Source organism: Orbicella faveolata, unplaced genomic scaffold (genome assembly GCF_042242905.1).
Source record: "Orbicella faveolata isolate gen_17 unplaced genomic scaffold, um_ofav_v1 contig_26, whole genome shotgun sequence".
Classification (NCBI taxonomy): domain Eukaryota; kingdom Metazoa; phylum Cnidaria; class Anthozoa; order Scleractinia; family Merulinidae; genus Orbicella; species Orbicella faveolata.
The window spans coordinates 13,369,246-13,386,310 of NW_028301554.1; the positions used below are offsets into that span (position 1 = coordinate 13,369,246).

The window sequence follows — 17,065 nt, forward strand, 5'->3', positions numbered from 1 at the left end:
TAGTAACTGATTTTGGGCTCCAGATTTCTCGAGGTGAGAACGTACGAGAGACGCATAAAGGGAGTTGGTAATAAAATTTGCTCCCGCTGATAGTGCGACGGATGAAACCTAGCATTAAAGACTGATTAGACGAAAGAATTCTGAAGTCTCTATACCCTTCCTCTGAAACAACCATTTTCTCGTCTGAACGTAATATTGAACATTATGACTATCAGAGTCCCTATTGTTAACAGTTGTGACTTAAAGTTACTGTTGTTTTTCATTTTAATATTGAATCAAATTCAGAGATATGATTAACCCATCACCCACAGCATTTCTAGAGCGCTAATCAGCCACAAGAAAAACGGATTTTGTAGCGGTTTTGTTGTTAGGCACTGGTGGACTATCGCCAGATATATTTATTTATGTAAACCAAGTTTATTTTCATAAGAAAAGCCCGTGTACACGCAGTTATGCGAAATACTCTGAACAAAACTATCATCTATAAAACAGTACGACATCAGAAATATTTGTTATTTTATTGAGCGAAGACTAGTTGGCTCAGCTTACACCGCGGAGTGCATAGAATGAAGTTTTAAATATAATAAGTTCATCGTGTAACAAAACTACTCCAAGCTGCGTTCATTGTCTAGCAGCTCCGGTTTTATTTTGTCATTTAGAGCTGACTATCTTCTTTAAAAATTCACATCTCATTGTTAGGGTACAAGATAAGTCCACAAATAGCCATAACAAACGATATCCCAGAAAATAAACAACCTAATCGTAGAAAGGCACCACAGTTGTGCACCCATATAATTCACTTGCAATTCATACCTACCCTATATATTAAGAATCTGCATTTAGAAACTTCTAAAATGCTCTTTTACATTAATAGTCCTAATTGAAATTTATTTTTTTGTGAGCTATCCCTTCAAACTGCAGCACAGCAATATGGACTAACACCCACAATTAAACTTCTTAAAGCATTTTCACCCCAAAAAAAGAAAGAAACGGATTTTCCTTGGTAACACAATGAAATGAATCTGAAACAAAACTTAATACTATCTGGTGGTTTACTGCGCATGTTAACAACACGTAACCTCTAAACAGGCGTGTGAAGTTCCCTGCAATAGCATATTTGCATGTTATCGTCATTTGACTACAACTACCAGAATTCACTTCGTTTTTACTTTATTATTTAAATTTTGAAGTCCCAGTGGGGTTTAAATCACAATCGCCGCAATTAATAAAAGAAACAGATGAAGTGTAGGATTCTGGGAACTGTAGTCAAATGACGTCATCATGCAAATCGCCTTTTACGACGACAACCAACGAACCATGGAAAAACAAAAACAAAAACAAATACAAAAAACCTTGATCGAAATCCACTAGTCACAACCCACGAACATGATCTTTGCCCATGTTTCACTAATTTAGTTACAGGGTACTTTAACTTGTTGGATGTTTACAAAGATAATTGACAGTTGTGGTAAACGCAACCGATGGTCGAGTTCTACATAGTTCGCGTGCTACTGAATCTGGTACAGTAATGATATTCTTGAGCATGAAAGAACAAAATTTAACGAGAAAGGAACTCCACTCGTCACGGAAACTAGACAACAATCCCAGCCGCTACTGCCCTACGGCGGTACCTTGGTAAAGCGTCACCTTATTTATCAATCAATGTCAATATTGTAGATGTATAAATGAATATGGCAAACGACTGATTATTTTTCTCCAGGCTAAAAAGTGGCCAGTGAGATGACCGTTCGGTGGGATTCCATTGGGGCGGAATTCCCTTCCAATTACTCTGATTGTGTGAGGATCTCGTTTTTCAGACGCTTCTCTGTTTTGTGACATCGGGGTTCTTTACGTAGGTCCAAGTAATCCGGGATCGTCTTGGTGCCATTTAGTTTATTCACTCCGCACATTAAGTGAACATGATTGTCTCTATTTGCTATCTATTTGCCGTAGAATTTCTTGTTTAACAGGAAGATGAGTAGGTTGACATTAATCTTTGCCCGCCCGAACATCTTCATCACTGCTACACCCTCATATTGAAGCTGAAGCAAGTCCTGTCAAGATTAACATATGGTCATATTATCACTAAGAAGAAGGATGAATAAAATAAGCCAATTTCCACAGAAACCACAATGTGTGTACTACATTCAGTAATAAGCTTTACTTTTAGTTTGACTTGCTCGAAACTATACTGTCTTACCTGAAACACAAGCTCCACCTTTTCCATGGCTACGCCCATGAATTTAGCGGACACCTCAAACACTCCAACTTCATCTCCTGATTTGATGTCAAACATGACATTCTTAAACCTAGTAAAGAAAAGAAGTACAAAAACACGCTTCGGTTATGGAAAAGTCGGGAGACCTATAAGACTCAGTTTTCCACTTCAATAACACGTTAAACAAGTCTGACAGGAGAAATGTTAGCATCAACCCTAGGTCACTTGTCTGCCGTGTACAATGAACCAGTGAATTTGAACTGAACGTAACATCAAAAACCTAATTTCGACATTTGCGCAAAAACCCAAAGGGAGCTACCTCGCGATTTCTTAACTCAGGTTTACAACATTAAAAAGTAAACATAGATAGAACCTTAAAGTAGGTTTGCATAAAAATGAAGGAAATAATAGGAACCCAGCAACAAAGAGTGTTAGGATTGTGGAACATCAACGTGCATTACAGACAGTCCTCCAAACGAACTTCAAACAACTCACGTTCACTTTTCAGTATAGACTATCTGGGACACTTCCTTTGAGCACTCATCGATGAATGCTATTTTAAGATAATAAAGTAGGTCTTCAGTTTTACTGACTGTGATGGTGGTAATCCTTCAATCTCCAGTATAACTCCTTTCTCGTACAGTCTCTGTGCAGTGTACTTGATCTCTCCCAGGTAAACATCATCCTTTCCTTTCTGACCCTTGTGCTGTTTGGCTCGGGGTTTTCTGTTGTTTAATAAGACAAAGACAGTAAATAGATAAATTGCTGAGAGTGGTCAAAGGGCAAAAAATTGTACATTAATTTGGCCGGCGCTGTCACGACTTGTCATATAATTGCAAGTGTCTGAAGTAACTCGCTTCTTAGTTAAAGGAGCTACGTCACCGTTTGCGCATCTTAAAAAATTTAGCCTAAATATTCCAAGTTCGTCGTTCGTAATCCGGGTTAATCTTCTCCATCCTTAACCATCCTTGTTCCCCTATGCTTTACTACTATTATCTCTATGGTGTTTTCTATCTTAGTAAACTACTACTTCAAGGTTTCCTCCAATTTAAAGGTGATTTTGTACATGGCCAAAATACCGTGACTGAGCTCCTCTAAGCCTTGTTACAAAGTACAGATGTGATGTGTGTTTCTAACTTACTTTCCCTTCTTGGACAGGTTATCTAGACACACTCGGATGTACTGGTTGTAGTAGTCGATCTGTTCTTCATAGAACTGTGATTTACTCTGCAGGCTTTCCAAAGTCTGGCCCAGTTTCTTCTTTTCTTGTCTTCGTCTTTGACGGTACCTTCTCTGGTTTCTGATGTCCTGCAAAAAGATCATACTCTGTAAGACTGAAGGACAACACGTACGGAAAAATCCATGAACTACAACGTATGTAGATGTCTGTGCATCAACAAAATGGGGATTTGCTTCATCATAACGAGGACGAGCGTCTAAAATGAAATTTAAAAGCCGTTGCAACTACCGTCACTTCGGTCGTAACGTACCGCTCTTTTGCGTGACAACTCTAATAACGAATGCAAAGAGGCGAAGGGGAAAAACTCAACCAAGCAAGTCCAGATATATATTACCTTTGCAATAGCGTTAATAATATCCTGATAATCATTCTTGATGGTAACAACCCCTTGACTTTCAAGCATCCGAAGATTTCTGATGATTTTTCTTTTCAGTCCTTCTAGCGGAAGCCTGAAAAAAAACATTCTTTCAGACGCTTACAATGATAACAGGGAAATACTAATCTTAAAATCAGATAACTTTCATTTAAAACTAAATTATTTCCTTTAGCGAAAGCGAACCAAACGAAATGGCTAAGCCGATCAACAAAGCTGAGGAAAGTAATTTAGTGTAGCACAAATTTGGAACATTCAACAAATTTCCGACAGCTAAGTCAACATGACGTCGTGTTGCCTAACAACGTCGATAAAAAAAAAAACTCTGCGGGCTCAATAAAGTTGTATCTTGGACTGGCTCGACGCTAGTTGCTAACAAGGACATCACAGCTTAGCCAGACATACTTGTTGTCTCCATAGGTTGAAGTAGACCTCGTCACATTTCCATGAGACTTGCTCTTGTTTTCTTCGTTCAATTCTCTAAGCTTCATTAATCGCATGTGCTCCTCTTCCTATAAGAAATGCGCACACTGCATCAGCAATTTATATTCTTTTGATTAAACATTAAAAGTCGATAAATGAAGAGGAGAAACAATGTCTTTCACCCTATCTCTCCAAGCTTCCCACTCGGCTTCTTACATGTAACTCCTCTCACAAGCAGATCGAGAAAAACAAAGCGAAAATGGTTTATCTGGATAGTTTCGGGAAGCAGCCATGTTTTAGAACACAAATTGTAAATCCACTTTTTCATCGGGTGATTAACTAGTGATTAACAAATTAAATAGAGATCAATTAAAACCAGTCTTACCTGCTCGTCAGAGGCGGGTGTCTCGAGAATTTCTGTCAGATTTTCACCAGCTTGGACATTCAATACATCAACGATCATTCTTTTTGTTCTACAGGACAAAACATTACATGTCAAAAGAAGTAACAGCTAGAGGCAAAGCAAGATGTCTCATAATATTGGGTGATTGCAAGGCAATCTGCCAAGAGCAATTCTCGGCATCATTCACGAACTGCGTGAAATATTGAAATATTCAATGCTGCGTGCAAGATAAGGCGAAACTAACGAAATAAAATAAAATAAAATAAAATAAAATAAAACTAAACTAAACTAAATAAAACTAAACTAAATAAAACTACACTAAATAAAACTAAACTTAACTAAACTAAACCCAACCCAACCCAACCCAACCCAACCCAACCCAACCCAACCCAACCCAACCCAACCCAACCCAACCCAACCCAACCCAACCCAACCCAACCCAACCCAACCCAACCCAACCCAACCCAACCCAACCCAACCCAACCCAACCCAACCCAACCCAACCCAACCCAACCCAACCCAACCCAACCCAACCCAACCCAACCCAACCTAACCTAACCTAAACTAAGTTATAATATCTAGAGAGGAAGCCACATCAGCATTAGCTGGTTTTCATGTGGGTCGTCAATCCTGATCATTTGGAATTTGGAAATGTTGGTTTTTCAGGAAGGAGGAAAACCGGAGTACCCGGAGAAAAACCTTCGGAGCAAGGCGAGAACCAACAACAAACTCAACTCACATATGACACTGGGCCAGAATCGAACCGGGCCACATTGGTGGAAGGCGAGCACTCTCACCACTGCGCCATCCCTGCGCCCCAATTTATCTATACGAAACCACTGGTGCAACTTGTTTCACAGTCAGTACGATACATGGTGAAAAGTTTCACGTACCTTAATATCTGGAGCGTATTTTTATCCCATTTATATCGCAGAATTCGTGTAAACGTAACAAATTTGGATTCATCAAAGTCGTTTTTAAAAAAAAAACAACACAAAAGACAATTTTAAGCGACTATTTATTGAACGTTTGCTCCAACAAGAACAACAACAGCGGCAACACTCAATATCAAAACTGGCACCCATTGTAGAATAAATTTACTGACTTCCACGACATTCAATAGTAGTCAAAAATACCCAGATACCAAAATTCCCGGCATTTTCCCTGACCTTGAAAACCAGTCCCTTGTCAACCATGTTAATTGTTGCTCATAATGTCAGTGGTAAAGTTACGTAGAATTGCCTAGTGATCATGTGACGGCCATTCTACTGAGCTGTTTTTTTAGAGTGCTCAAATAATCAAATAACGCGTAGTTTACCTGACAAACAACGCCCTCATGTCAGAGTCATCATCTTCTGGAACCTCAAACTTGTTGGTCAGAGTTAACGAGATCTCCGTTTTTGACGAACGTGTCGGGTCTTCTCCATCAACTGGTGCTGTTTCACCTGCCACAAGAACAACTTACAGTCAGACCACAGCTTAAATTTTATACCTCAAAGTCCATCACCACTACAAATTTCCTTGAGCAGTATTTTGAAAGCCCAATAGACAAAAACGGACAACAAGCAATCGAGAAGATACAGGTGTTAATCAGATGTTATAACAAGGGAAGAGGAAATGTGGCAAATAAAGCAACTTGTTTTACAGTAAACATACGGAGCAAATAACCCATTGCCTAAACATTGCATTAAGAGTGCTAAAAATGCGGAATGAAGACAATCCGTTCGGGAATAACCCTCACCCCTCCATTATGTTAAGTGTGAGACCAATGGTTTTTTGACAAAACAAATCTGTAAACTGCAGACCATTCATAGCTCTTAAGGTAGATCTCTGCCTTAACCCGTAAAGAGGGATTTTTGAGCAAAGTATTTCTAGAAGAAAACGACGATATTTACTACCGGTCAATTGAATACTAACTAAAACTCTACAGTGTTGACCTAAATCACACAACACTCTCCGAGTTGCAATGCCACATTCTGAGAGACATCCATTCCAGCCGAAAACGAGGCAACTGTAGCGTTCAACCCTGACTGTTCTAAGAACGAAGTATTGGAAAATTGATATAGTGATGTGCAAACTGAGTTGAGTTACCTAACAGTGCCTCAACACACGGTGCATCACCAAGGTCATCAAGTAGCTCATGGAGAGGGTCGTTGGAATCAGGTGCTATTTCGTCTCTATGATCTAACAGTAGAGTGTGAGTATCACAGATCTCCTGCACTGAGATGTAAATCACTGGTTTTGTGACCATCACCACGTCCGTGTACTCATCTATGTTAAAATGGCCCTCTGGTTCTTCCACTGTGGACACTTCCAAGAAAAATCTCCTGCAATGCAGTTACACGAAATCACATACAGTCAAGTTAATGACATAAGAATGCAATAATTTTCCCTTAGTAGCGTGGATAAGAGTCACAGCCCTAAATTGTACAGAAAGCAATATCACTAAAGAAAAAGACACAAAACACCCTTCCAAGATGATATATCTTCCAGACGGAAAGAAATACATTCATTTCTAATACACAGCCAGAAATTGTTGCTACAAATTTGAATGGCTCACTAAAAGGAATTAGCAGGAATCATGTGATCAGGCAAGAGCAACTGAATGTGATGCTTTTAACAGAGAGGTTACGATTTGTCCTGGAAACTCACTTGAATCTCTGATGGGCCTCTGCAATGTAGCCATTTAGAGGGCTAAGATGGGCACTCTCACCTCCAAACTAACGAAAAATGGCAATAACTCAAATTTAACAGAAGCAGAAATTCAACTGGGACAGCAAGAATCACCAACAACTTAACGTGCAGCAAGTCAACGAACTTCACAAGTGTCGATAATGGAAAGCAATTTTTTAGCAATGAGAACAGTTACACGCAAATATGAAAATGAGTTGGAGAACATAACGTTCCTGTGGAAACCCTCGACTGCAACTCGGATTGACCCAAACTCTACAGTTCTCTCGAAAGCACTCTTCCATTTGCATCAGGCTTTGCAGAGATAACGAAGTACGAGAGCAGGTTTCCACTTATTTATAACACTCATAAGGTTTCAGTGGATAAACATGACCCCAAAAACCCTTGTCAGTAAGTAACCAAAACTAAGATGGTGCTCAGGAGGTTGACTTCAGTCTTAGAATCAACTTGATGCAAAATGAAAATTAACCAAGTAACAAAAACTACGTGTCCTGGACAAGATGTCATGTTAAGCCAACTTGTACTAACAACATGTTCAGGCTTATGATCCGGGTCAGGATCCACATCAGACGCTGCTCGAGTCTCGATAACACGGTGTCTTCCTATCTGGGTAAAATACCTTTCTTTGAGCAGTAAGTTCAGAACTAATAACGCTGCTAATTTCGCTGCCAATATAAAGTCTTGAATACATTGAATACAGTTACGTGCCATGCATATTCCATTCTTTAAACATGCAAAACGTTCCACTGACGATAACTTTATCTTAAATGAAACGAAACTATCCGTTTACACGAAGTGTGACCAATAAGAGTCACACACAAGTCAACAAGTCGCTTAATTCAGTGTGACAAGATTTTTTTGTCATTCCTATTTTCAGTTAAAGCCAAAAACGTACATATCTTTATTGTGTTTTTTGATATCTTGTCCTAGTTTAATATTTCTGGACTTGAACACAGCAGATATAGATTCTTACCATTTTGTTTGATGCTGCGTACTGTAAAATCTTTGCAATGGATCCCAGATTTCTTCGCTAAAGATAAAAAAATAATCATTAGTCAAGTTGAGTTACGAGCGACGGCAAAGCGCAAAAATTAAACTTTTGCCATCTGCCTTAAGCCGTTAGTACACTACAGTGAGAGTAATTGTATTTGATGGGAATTGGGGAATATTTCTCTTTCGTTTTAGCATGTGTTCAAACCGAATCAGAGGCAATTTTTGCCGTTTGCCTTTAACGTTCAGAATTCTTCAACTGTCTAATATCTAAACTGATATATGCAGTTGGTCTGTACCAATTTCCTTCTGTAACGTTCAAATTTATTGCTCGTGAAATACAAGAAGACAACTACATGTAATCCTTGGCCATGAACGTATTTGCAGATTACAGGAAAGGTATGAACATTGATATACCTGATCAGGAGTCAATCCCTTGTCTACACCAAACGACACGATGTCAAAAGCATCCGGTGCTACGATAGCAGGGTTCATATATCTGTAGTAGATCAAGTTACCTACAACCTGCAAATGAATACAAATTATCAGCACTCTAGTTTCTGACCTACTGCATTAGAGATATAGTGCCAGTGCAATGAAAGCCCTCTATTAAGTTGACTCCGAAAGTCTCAAACTTTTCTTCCCATACTTTCTGTGAAAGGACCTGTGTTAAGAGGACACTAGTGAGGGTTCCGGAGGTGTCTTTTAAAACAGCTTTAAGTGTACTTATCACTTAACAACATGACGAAGATACAGAAAACACACAATTATTACATAGATGTCATTCAACTGCATCCTTGAAGCTGTGCATCCTGTGTTGTAGAGTGTGTGTAGGGCAACATATTTGCCACTTGATTCATTATTCCTGGACTAATGCACTGTGTACAGCGAAGGGCACACCTGATATAAACACGTCGCAACAGTTACCTTCAATATCTCTGCCTCTGGTACTTCTGGAAACTTTTCAGCCAGCGCCACTCTCAGAGACATGGCAACGTATCTCATACCATACCTGTCAGTGGATAAACAGCAGTACAATATTGGATATATAGTAATTACGAACCCTTGTGAAAATGTTTACAAAACTTAAAACAACGTCATAATAGAGCTGATCACTTTGACAGAAAACGAAGCAAAATTACACAAAAACATACAGCCGTTGGCGGAGTGCTGGAAAAATCACTTGTGCATAATCCACTCTTTACCTTATTGGCTGGGAAGGCAAAATCTTTATTCTAATTAGTCAGAAACACTGGGAAAGTCACACAGACAGTCCATAAGCAATGTAAGCCGCACGCAAGACCAGGAAAACTTACCCAACCCAACGTTACGTATGCTATGAGGACATGATACTTACGGGATTTTGTCACCGGACTCCACAATGGAGTTTAAAAACGTGTCTGTTGCTTGTGTCAGCCTCTTCATGGCTGCTTCTATTCTGTCTCGCACTTCAGGGTGTTTAAGCGCTTGCTCTGGTTCCACATCATATGGCAGTTTACTAAACAGTACAGTGGGTAGAAAATTAACATGCAGTTCACACTGATCATGAACGGAGGCCAATAACTGTCTTGTGTACGTTGGTCAGTTCTAAATCATCTCATTTGTATCTATAAGCAGGTGATGATCGCCAGTGTACAGATATAAGAAATGAGGATATATCATAAATATATAACACTCAAAGCAGAAAGTTCGATTCTGGATAACAGGACACTGTTGAAAATCACAAATCACAAAGAAACTAGATTTTCGTCATTAGTGTTAAAATTTGGCCTTAAGCAACTTAGCCATATAATTAAAAGTACAATTTACGCAGCAGTTCACCATACATTTTAAGATGTTCAGTCATTCCTACTGAAATGATAATATGTACCAAATTGCAATATCTACCTGTACCACACACTGTATTTGTCCTCAATACAACAAACACGACAGACCGTGCTTTACCACATTTCCAAATTCCAAAAAGAGATTTGTAAATACGACGCACTTGGGAGTAGTTTGACCAACTTCAAGGTGTTTGGAAATATAGTGAAACACGTCTCGAGTATTTATCCTCTCAATCGAAACTAAAACTAAGGGGAAAATGGGCAAATAAAATCGAAAAATCTATGCTGATTGCGATCAGGTTTCAAAACACTGATTGATTAATGATCAGTGAGTTTAAGAAGAAGCTACATAATGAACAGTAAATCCACAAAGGTAAACTTTTGTTTTACACCATAGACAAATGCTTAAGATGTTTGTACCTTGCCTCTCCTGTCTCTGACTCCATTTGATTAATCCAGGCTTTGTAGACCTCAAGTGGGTTGGTATTTATTGACAGGTTCTTGTCATTGAGAACACCTTCTACCAATGGCTGCAAAAGTTCTCTCAGTGAGCTCTGACCCCTGGTACCTCTGCGAAAATGAAACGGAAAAGATTGTACAATAATTAGATAATGAAAAAAAAGATCATCTAATTTTATCGTAACTCCACGAGATCAAGGTTACTGTCAACCTTCATGAACATGTTGCACAGAGTGGTGGGTAAATATATCAAATCGCACATACACAAAGTGGAATAAATGGCACTGTAATAAAGACAATTACGACATTTGCAAACTAAATAACTAGAGTCCCGTCATACTAACTGGTTTGGTGATTTGCAACATAGCACTACTATACAGTTTCACAAAACATCTTTCAACTATGTGTTTTTAGAATGTCACAATATTTACTTTTTCATCAGTGGTTGGGCATAACATCTCACTGTTCTTTAAGTGACGTCAATTGCTTGCACCTTACACCAGGCTGTTAAATTGGTCACTTCTAGTTTGCTAAACTCACCTATTAAAGTGCACCACCATTCTAATGACTGCTGGATTACCTGTTACAATCTCCTGTATTTGATCAACTTTTGAACTAAAAGAAAGAGAAATGATTTCACCTAATATAGCAATAGAAACTCATCTAAAGCTTTTCATTAAACATAATGTGTAATTACAGTTACAAAATTCGTTGAAAGTAATTTTAGTTCAAGTGAAATGGTGCTAACCCCATATGTTGTTGGGAAAAATCAATAACATAGGAAAGTTGATATTTTAATTTATACTAGATTCAAAGCTTCAAATTCTGAGGAACCATCCCGTACTTTACATGAGACTTGGTCAATAAAATAGTTGAAGAGAAAGAAACATATTTGATTCCTTTCATCCATTCAGGTTTAAACAGCAAGAAAAATGGAGTTAACGAATATTGCATAACATATCTTTTGTGCATTTTTGCTTCCATCACTACAATACCTGTAAGTACATATGCATTACAATGTACACTTTTTTGGTACAAACACCTGGTATCTGTCACCCCTTCAACAAAACGGACCATTTGGCATGCATATGCTCAGCAAAGAAAGGTGATTGGAAGTCCTTTATTGATAACCAGGGACTTGAGTGCAGTGAAATGGAATTGATTTGACAACCGAAGAAAATGCCATGACCTACATGTGGTTTATGAAACAGACTAAGACAACTGTGTAAAAATTTGTCTTCTACTCTTTCAGAATAGTGAATGAAACATCATGATAGTCATGACAAACTGTACTATTGCAATGTCTATATGAATCAAGACAAGTAGTTTGGAGTAGGTAAACAAATCAAGTGATACTTACTTGATTTCCTCTTTGAGCGCAGTGTCAAATAATTTCACAAGTAAGTACTCTTCCCGAGCATTTGAAGCATAGTTGTACAACGTCAATATAACAGATTCCATGAATTTGGTAAATTTACTTTGTGGCATAGCAAAAATCAGTTTGGCCAGATAAACTGGGTTTGTCTGTAGCAAGTAAAACAGGTTCTGATATGCCTCTAGTTTTTCATGGCTTTCTTTACTCAGGGACTTAATTCCTTTGGTTCTCTGTAAAGCCGTGCTCATGTCTTGCTTTTCCCGCTTCAAGTTCTTTCCATGATGTATTACATCCTAAAAACAACATTTGGCTTGATCAAGTTGAGATAAGAATATGGTAATCTCCAGCTGCTACCATCATTTCTTTTATGTAACAATTTCCAAGGCTGAAGAATGCCGAGATTGTAAGAAATCCCCACCATAACAATGATATTTTATAACAGTTTGCAACACAAGACAGAACCCCTTCATCTTTATGGTTTAGACTGATGTTACCTAGGTCAGAATTCTACATGTACAGAAACAGTATAAATACCATGATGTGAGAATACTGATGTACATTACTAGTAATCAAAGAGCTGCAACCAGCATGACTAAAAACAACACAAGAAACAAAGCCAAAGCCCCTAAAAATATATACTTATAAACACAACCAAGGTTTAGTAATCTCTTTTGTAGATGACAGTAGCATGAGAAGCAGGACATACAACAGGAGTGAAATTTCCTGATTTTAGACAGAACCATTTCATACCTGTAGAGTGATTCTGTTTCTAACAAGAAGTCCAATCTTGATGTCCATCAGACTCAAGTCATTTTCTAGTTGTTGATTTGATCTGATCTCTGTCACAACCTGTGCCCTTAGCTTCTGAAGGTCTGCAGATCAATTATTAAAAACATCAGTGAAATCACAGAGCACATTGACGATCTGTTGTACATATAAGTTTTGGGTGGTTTTAACTAACAATACCAATGCTGAGAGGAAAAAAGTTACATGTTATATTTTGAAGGCCATTCCCCTGTTAAAAATACAATGGTTGATATGCAAGAAACTTAGCTGAGCTAGTTTGAACTTTTTAGAGCTGCTAAATGTATTCACTCCTCTAAAAGGAATGGCTTTTCCTATATGTTGACAGATGTCAATCTCTCAGTTATCTAGTGAACAGGTATTCTAGTCTGAGGGAGGAAGACACCAAAACGTATGTTCATGTACATGTACATTGTATTGAATAGTCTTATGGTTTAAGTCCTCATGTAATACCACTGCCACTGCTGGGCTTGTAAATAGGGCAGTTCTACTAAATACCTAGCTCCTCTTCAAAGTCTGCATCACTATGTTCCAAAAGATGAAGGAATTTTCTTACAGTCTTCACAGGTGGATCTTGCATGGAGACTGCAAAGAAAAAACAAACTTTGTAACAATACTGTCATCAAAAGGGTATTATACATTGACCTTCACCGGTTCATTAAGCCAACATTCCATCCATATATAGAGCAATTTCTGTTACATGCCAGTACACAAATGAAGATACAAAAAAAGGTAAGGTAAAGTCAGTTTTCACAGCATCAAGTGACTGTGAGAGGGATGCTTGTCCATGGCATGGTTACCCCAGCATTAAATTCACTGGTACCCATTAATACAGAGAGGAAAGTGGCACTGTGAGAGTATTTAGTGTGTTGATCAAGAACACAACGCAGTGACCACAGTCACTGCTCAAACCCAGATAGCTTGATTCAGAGTCCAGCGTGCTAACCATTGCGCTACAGCGCCTCCCAGATGCTGATGAGTAAGTACAATAAATCATACTCACTGAGTTTTCGATAATCATTTTGAGCAACATTGGCCCTCACCCATGCTTGGATCTTCACTATGGCAGAGTTCTAGAAAACAATGCATCAGCAAATTTTAAAAATGCTAACTGTGCTATATTGAAGTTATTAATTCATAATTGCATGGGTAGTTTCAGTCCTCAGTTCAAGAAGACTACTAACATGAAATTGATCACTTCATTGAATATACCATCAAAAAAAACATTGACACAGCTTGTCAAAACAAGTCAAAAGCATGCTCTCTCTATTTCATATATTGCGTTTGTTACTTTTCCTCATTAAAATGTTTTCCTGTCCATACACTGAAATTATTAAACATAATCACAGACTTTTGAAAAATTGCCTAAAAGAAGTCATCTGGTGGGCTTTCATGTAACTGTTAAGCTAATTTTCAGTATTCAGAATGTGAACTACAATTGTAAGCAAGCTACATGTAAGGGATGACATTCTAAGTTATGCTTTAGTAAAATAGACAAAAAAAAAACCCCAAGGGGGAGGGAGAGATGTGGGAGGATAATCTGGCCAAATTATTTTACTGAATACAGATAGCTCCTGATGAGGTTAATTATTAACCTCATCAAGCTTGATTCACTCTTGGATGTAGCTTAAGTAAACATTTTAACTACATGTAAAATACCACCCCCCCCCCCCCCCCGCCACACCCACAGACCTCCTTCAAATAGTTTCAAGTAATAGATAATCTTACATGGTCTTTGAAGTATTTGCTTCTCTCTAAGTATTTTTTTCTGGCAAGTGACATCCTCACCCAGGATTGAATCTGATTAGTAGAAGAGAAGAAGAACAATTAAACACCCACAAATACACAACATCGGTACAAATGTAATCAAAAAGCCTAATTTCATTATCACATGAACTTAACATAACTTTGTGTTACTTTGAAATCCTGGTCATACAATATACTATATGCTACACCCCCCTGCCCCCCAACCTGCGCAAAAAAGGAACAAAAGCTAATTAAGAAACAACTTAAACTTTATAATCCTAATTATCAACATTGTTATATTCCAGTTTCTGAACAAATGCAACCTGGGGGTTGTCCTTGTTATATATAAAGACTATTTTAAGAAGGACACCTTACCTTTACGACTTCTTCAGGATGACTGTTAAGCTCTTTAAGCCTCCTTTGGTATTTCAGCCTCTGCATAAATCCTCTCACAAATGCCTATCAATGCAACATGTTACTCTGATGTTAGTACTACTGAAAAGCTACTGGCAGATGTTGAGCAGTTTCATTAGTAGCTGATTAATTACAAATTTTCCAGGCATATAACTGGACAAAAGTGTACATTAATTACAGCATCTTAAAATGTCTTTCTTGGATTCATATCCATTCCACGAGTTTGTCTTTTAGAAAGTAGTGCCTCGCTAATTTGAACACCCATATCTTGACACCCTGATTTATACATTACAAGCTTCAAATTTTCTAGAAGCAGTTACTTTTCAAGTCTTGGCTAACTACCACACCCACATACATGTACATGTATGATAACATAACAGCTACATGGATACAATAAAATTATGTCAGCGAACCAACCTGTATTTTGATAATTGCTGGTAAATGTTCTTTGATGAATGTTCTTCTTTCTTTGTAAGCCTTTCTGGCCAAGTATCCTTTCCAGTTGGCCTGCAGCTTGACAATCAGTGGCTCATTTGACTGCATGTGAATCCATCGGTCATACTGGGCTGTCACACGTGATAGCACACCCTGTTAACACAGCATCATGTCAGCTTAGAAGAATAATTCACTTTTTACTGCTTGCCAATGATGGAAATTTAATTTTGATGGTACTCGCCATCTAGGTGCATGGCTTGCAAAGATGCACAAGAAATGTTCAACTTATACTTTCTAAAAACAACTGACTAGCCTGGGCAAGTCATAGTGATTAACCATTCCAGCTGACCATAGCTCTACTTTTAATCCATGCTCATGGAGAAATTCAGCATGTTTACAACACAAAGTTTGAGAAATGTATTGGAAAATTACTTGAAGCTGTTTTGATTGCAAGAAGTGGTCAATTTCCAGGTAGACTAGTTAGCATGTATGCAGGTGAATACCGAGGTATCAACTAATGAAACCAATATAGATGTACTCACTTGAATTTCCTCCCTGGTAAGCACTGCTGAGTTGCTGATCATACTCTCAGGTTTTTCCCAGCAACTTTCAGTACTCTCAGTATTGTAAAAATACAAGTAACCTTGCGAGGTCTTCTGCTCTAACCACACAGAAGTGCTACCTACAATTTACAAGATAAATATGACGTTAATAATAATAATACTAAGTACTTAGAGTAAAAAATATTTCCCTGCACTGTGAATTTACAATTTTATTTTCATTTATTTAGTCATTTTTTTTTTTTTTTGGCGGCGAGGGGTGGGTTGGGGGTGGGGGTGGGTGGGTGAGGGGGGACATACAATTTAATGCAACATCGATGTGTACCATCTTCACCTTCCCCCTTCCCCCACTTTGCTGCCCTTAAAATTACACAGTGGAAAATATTCATAGTAAATGGTAGACAGAGCCTACATGTAGCTACGGGAACAATTTATCAAATGTTACATAATTCATCATAATCGTCTTGACTGGATTAAACACAGGTCACTCCAAAGACAACCAACACCATGAGTTCTACAGATAACAACCAGTCACTGTCACATCATAACATGTGGCAGTGACCCCATGAGTGGAATCTACTTCATTTTGTTTGTGCCAAAATTCCCAACTTCAAACAAATTAACACAGTATCTCCCATGAGCAGAGAGAGTAGTATAGAGATAAGGCTACACTGGACTACATGTAAATGTATCTAGTGCTCACAGAATGGAAATCACTTGGGACACCTGTGGTCATATCTTACCAAAGCTGTGTACAGCAAGAGCATGTAAAGGAAGGTAAAATACAAGTCTAAGGAGATGTCACTGACCTGAATCTTTCTTACTGTCTTTGAGTTTTTTGAGCTCTTCAAGGTACTCCTGAATACACTTGGATGTGACCCCATAAATACTGGCCCTAGGGTATGTGAGAGCAGCCTTCAGGAGCCTCTCATCTTGTGCGTCAATTGCTTGATTGATTGCAGTCACGCCCTCTGCCACTGAAGGAAAAGGAAATGAGTAAAATAAACATGGTTGTAAATACCGCCACTTCCCAATCAATAATAACATGGAGATAAGCATCAGGAATTTTTTATAACGCAATTCATCAGAAGGGGCATGAAAACAAAAC

General features: G+C 38.3%; 1 protein-coding gene across 1 annotated transcript in view; it reads right to left on the reverse strand.

The window, feature by feature from the left end:
- Window positions 1–499: 499 nt before the first annotated feature.
- LOC110063248 (ras GTPase-activating-like protein IQGAP1) overlaps window positions 500–17,065 on the reverse strand; it is a 31,420-nt gene continuing 14,854 nt past the window's right edge. The window contains exons 19-43 of the mRNA XM_020770207.2: window positions 16,767–16,934; window positions 15,940–16,079; window positions 15,380–15,550; window positions 14,924–15,007; window positions 14,531–14,602; window positions 13,806–13,875; window positions 13,301–13,387; window positions 12,749–12,870; window positions 11,984–12,291; window positions 11,164–11,238; window positions 10,585–10,734; window positions 9,696–9,836; window positions 9,266–9,350; window positions 8,756–8,863; window positions 8,322–8,378; window positions 7,310–7,377; window positions 6,749–6,984; window positions 5,976–6,102; window positions 4,640–4,727; window positions 4,237–4,343; window positions 3,793–3,907; window positions 3,360–3,526; window positions 2,812–2,943; window positions 2,201–2,309; window positions 500–2,054 (exon numbers count right to left, since the gene is read on the reverse strand). Of these exons, the coding sequence (XP_020625866.2) occupies window positions 1,941–2,054; window positions 2,201–2,309; window positions 2,812–2,943; window positions 3,360–3,526; window positions 3,793–3,907; window positions 4,237–4,343; window positions 4,640–4,727; window positions 5,976–6,102; window positions 6,749–6,984; window positions 7,310–7,377; window positions 8,322–8,378; window positions 8,756–8,863; window positions 9,266–9,350; window positions 9,696–9,836; window positions 10,585–10,734; window positions 11,164–11,238; window positions 11,984–12,291; window positions 12,749–12,870; window positions 13,301–13,387; window positions 13,806–13,875; window positions 14,531–14,602; window positions 14,924–15,007; window positions 15,380–15,550; window positions 15,940–16,079; window positions 16,767–16,934 (3,101 nt within the window). The 3' untranslated portion in view covers window positions 500–1,940. The remainder of the gene's footprint in view (window positions 2,055–2,200; window positions 2,310–2,811; window positions 2,944–3,359; window positions 3,527–3,792; window positions 3,908–4,236; window positions 4,344–4,639; window positions 4,728–5,975; window positions 6,103–6,748; window positions 6,985–7,309; window positions 7,378–8,321; window positions 8,379–8,755; window positions 8,864–9,265; window positions 9,351–9,695; window positions 9,837–10,584; window positions 10,735–11,163; window positions 11,239–11,983; window positions 12,292–12,748; window positions 12,871–13,300; window positions 13,388–13,805; window positions 13,876–14,530; window positions 14,603–14,923; window positions 15,008–15,379; window positions 15,551–15,939; window positions 16,080–16,766; window positions 16,935–17,065) is intronic.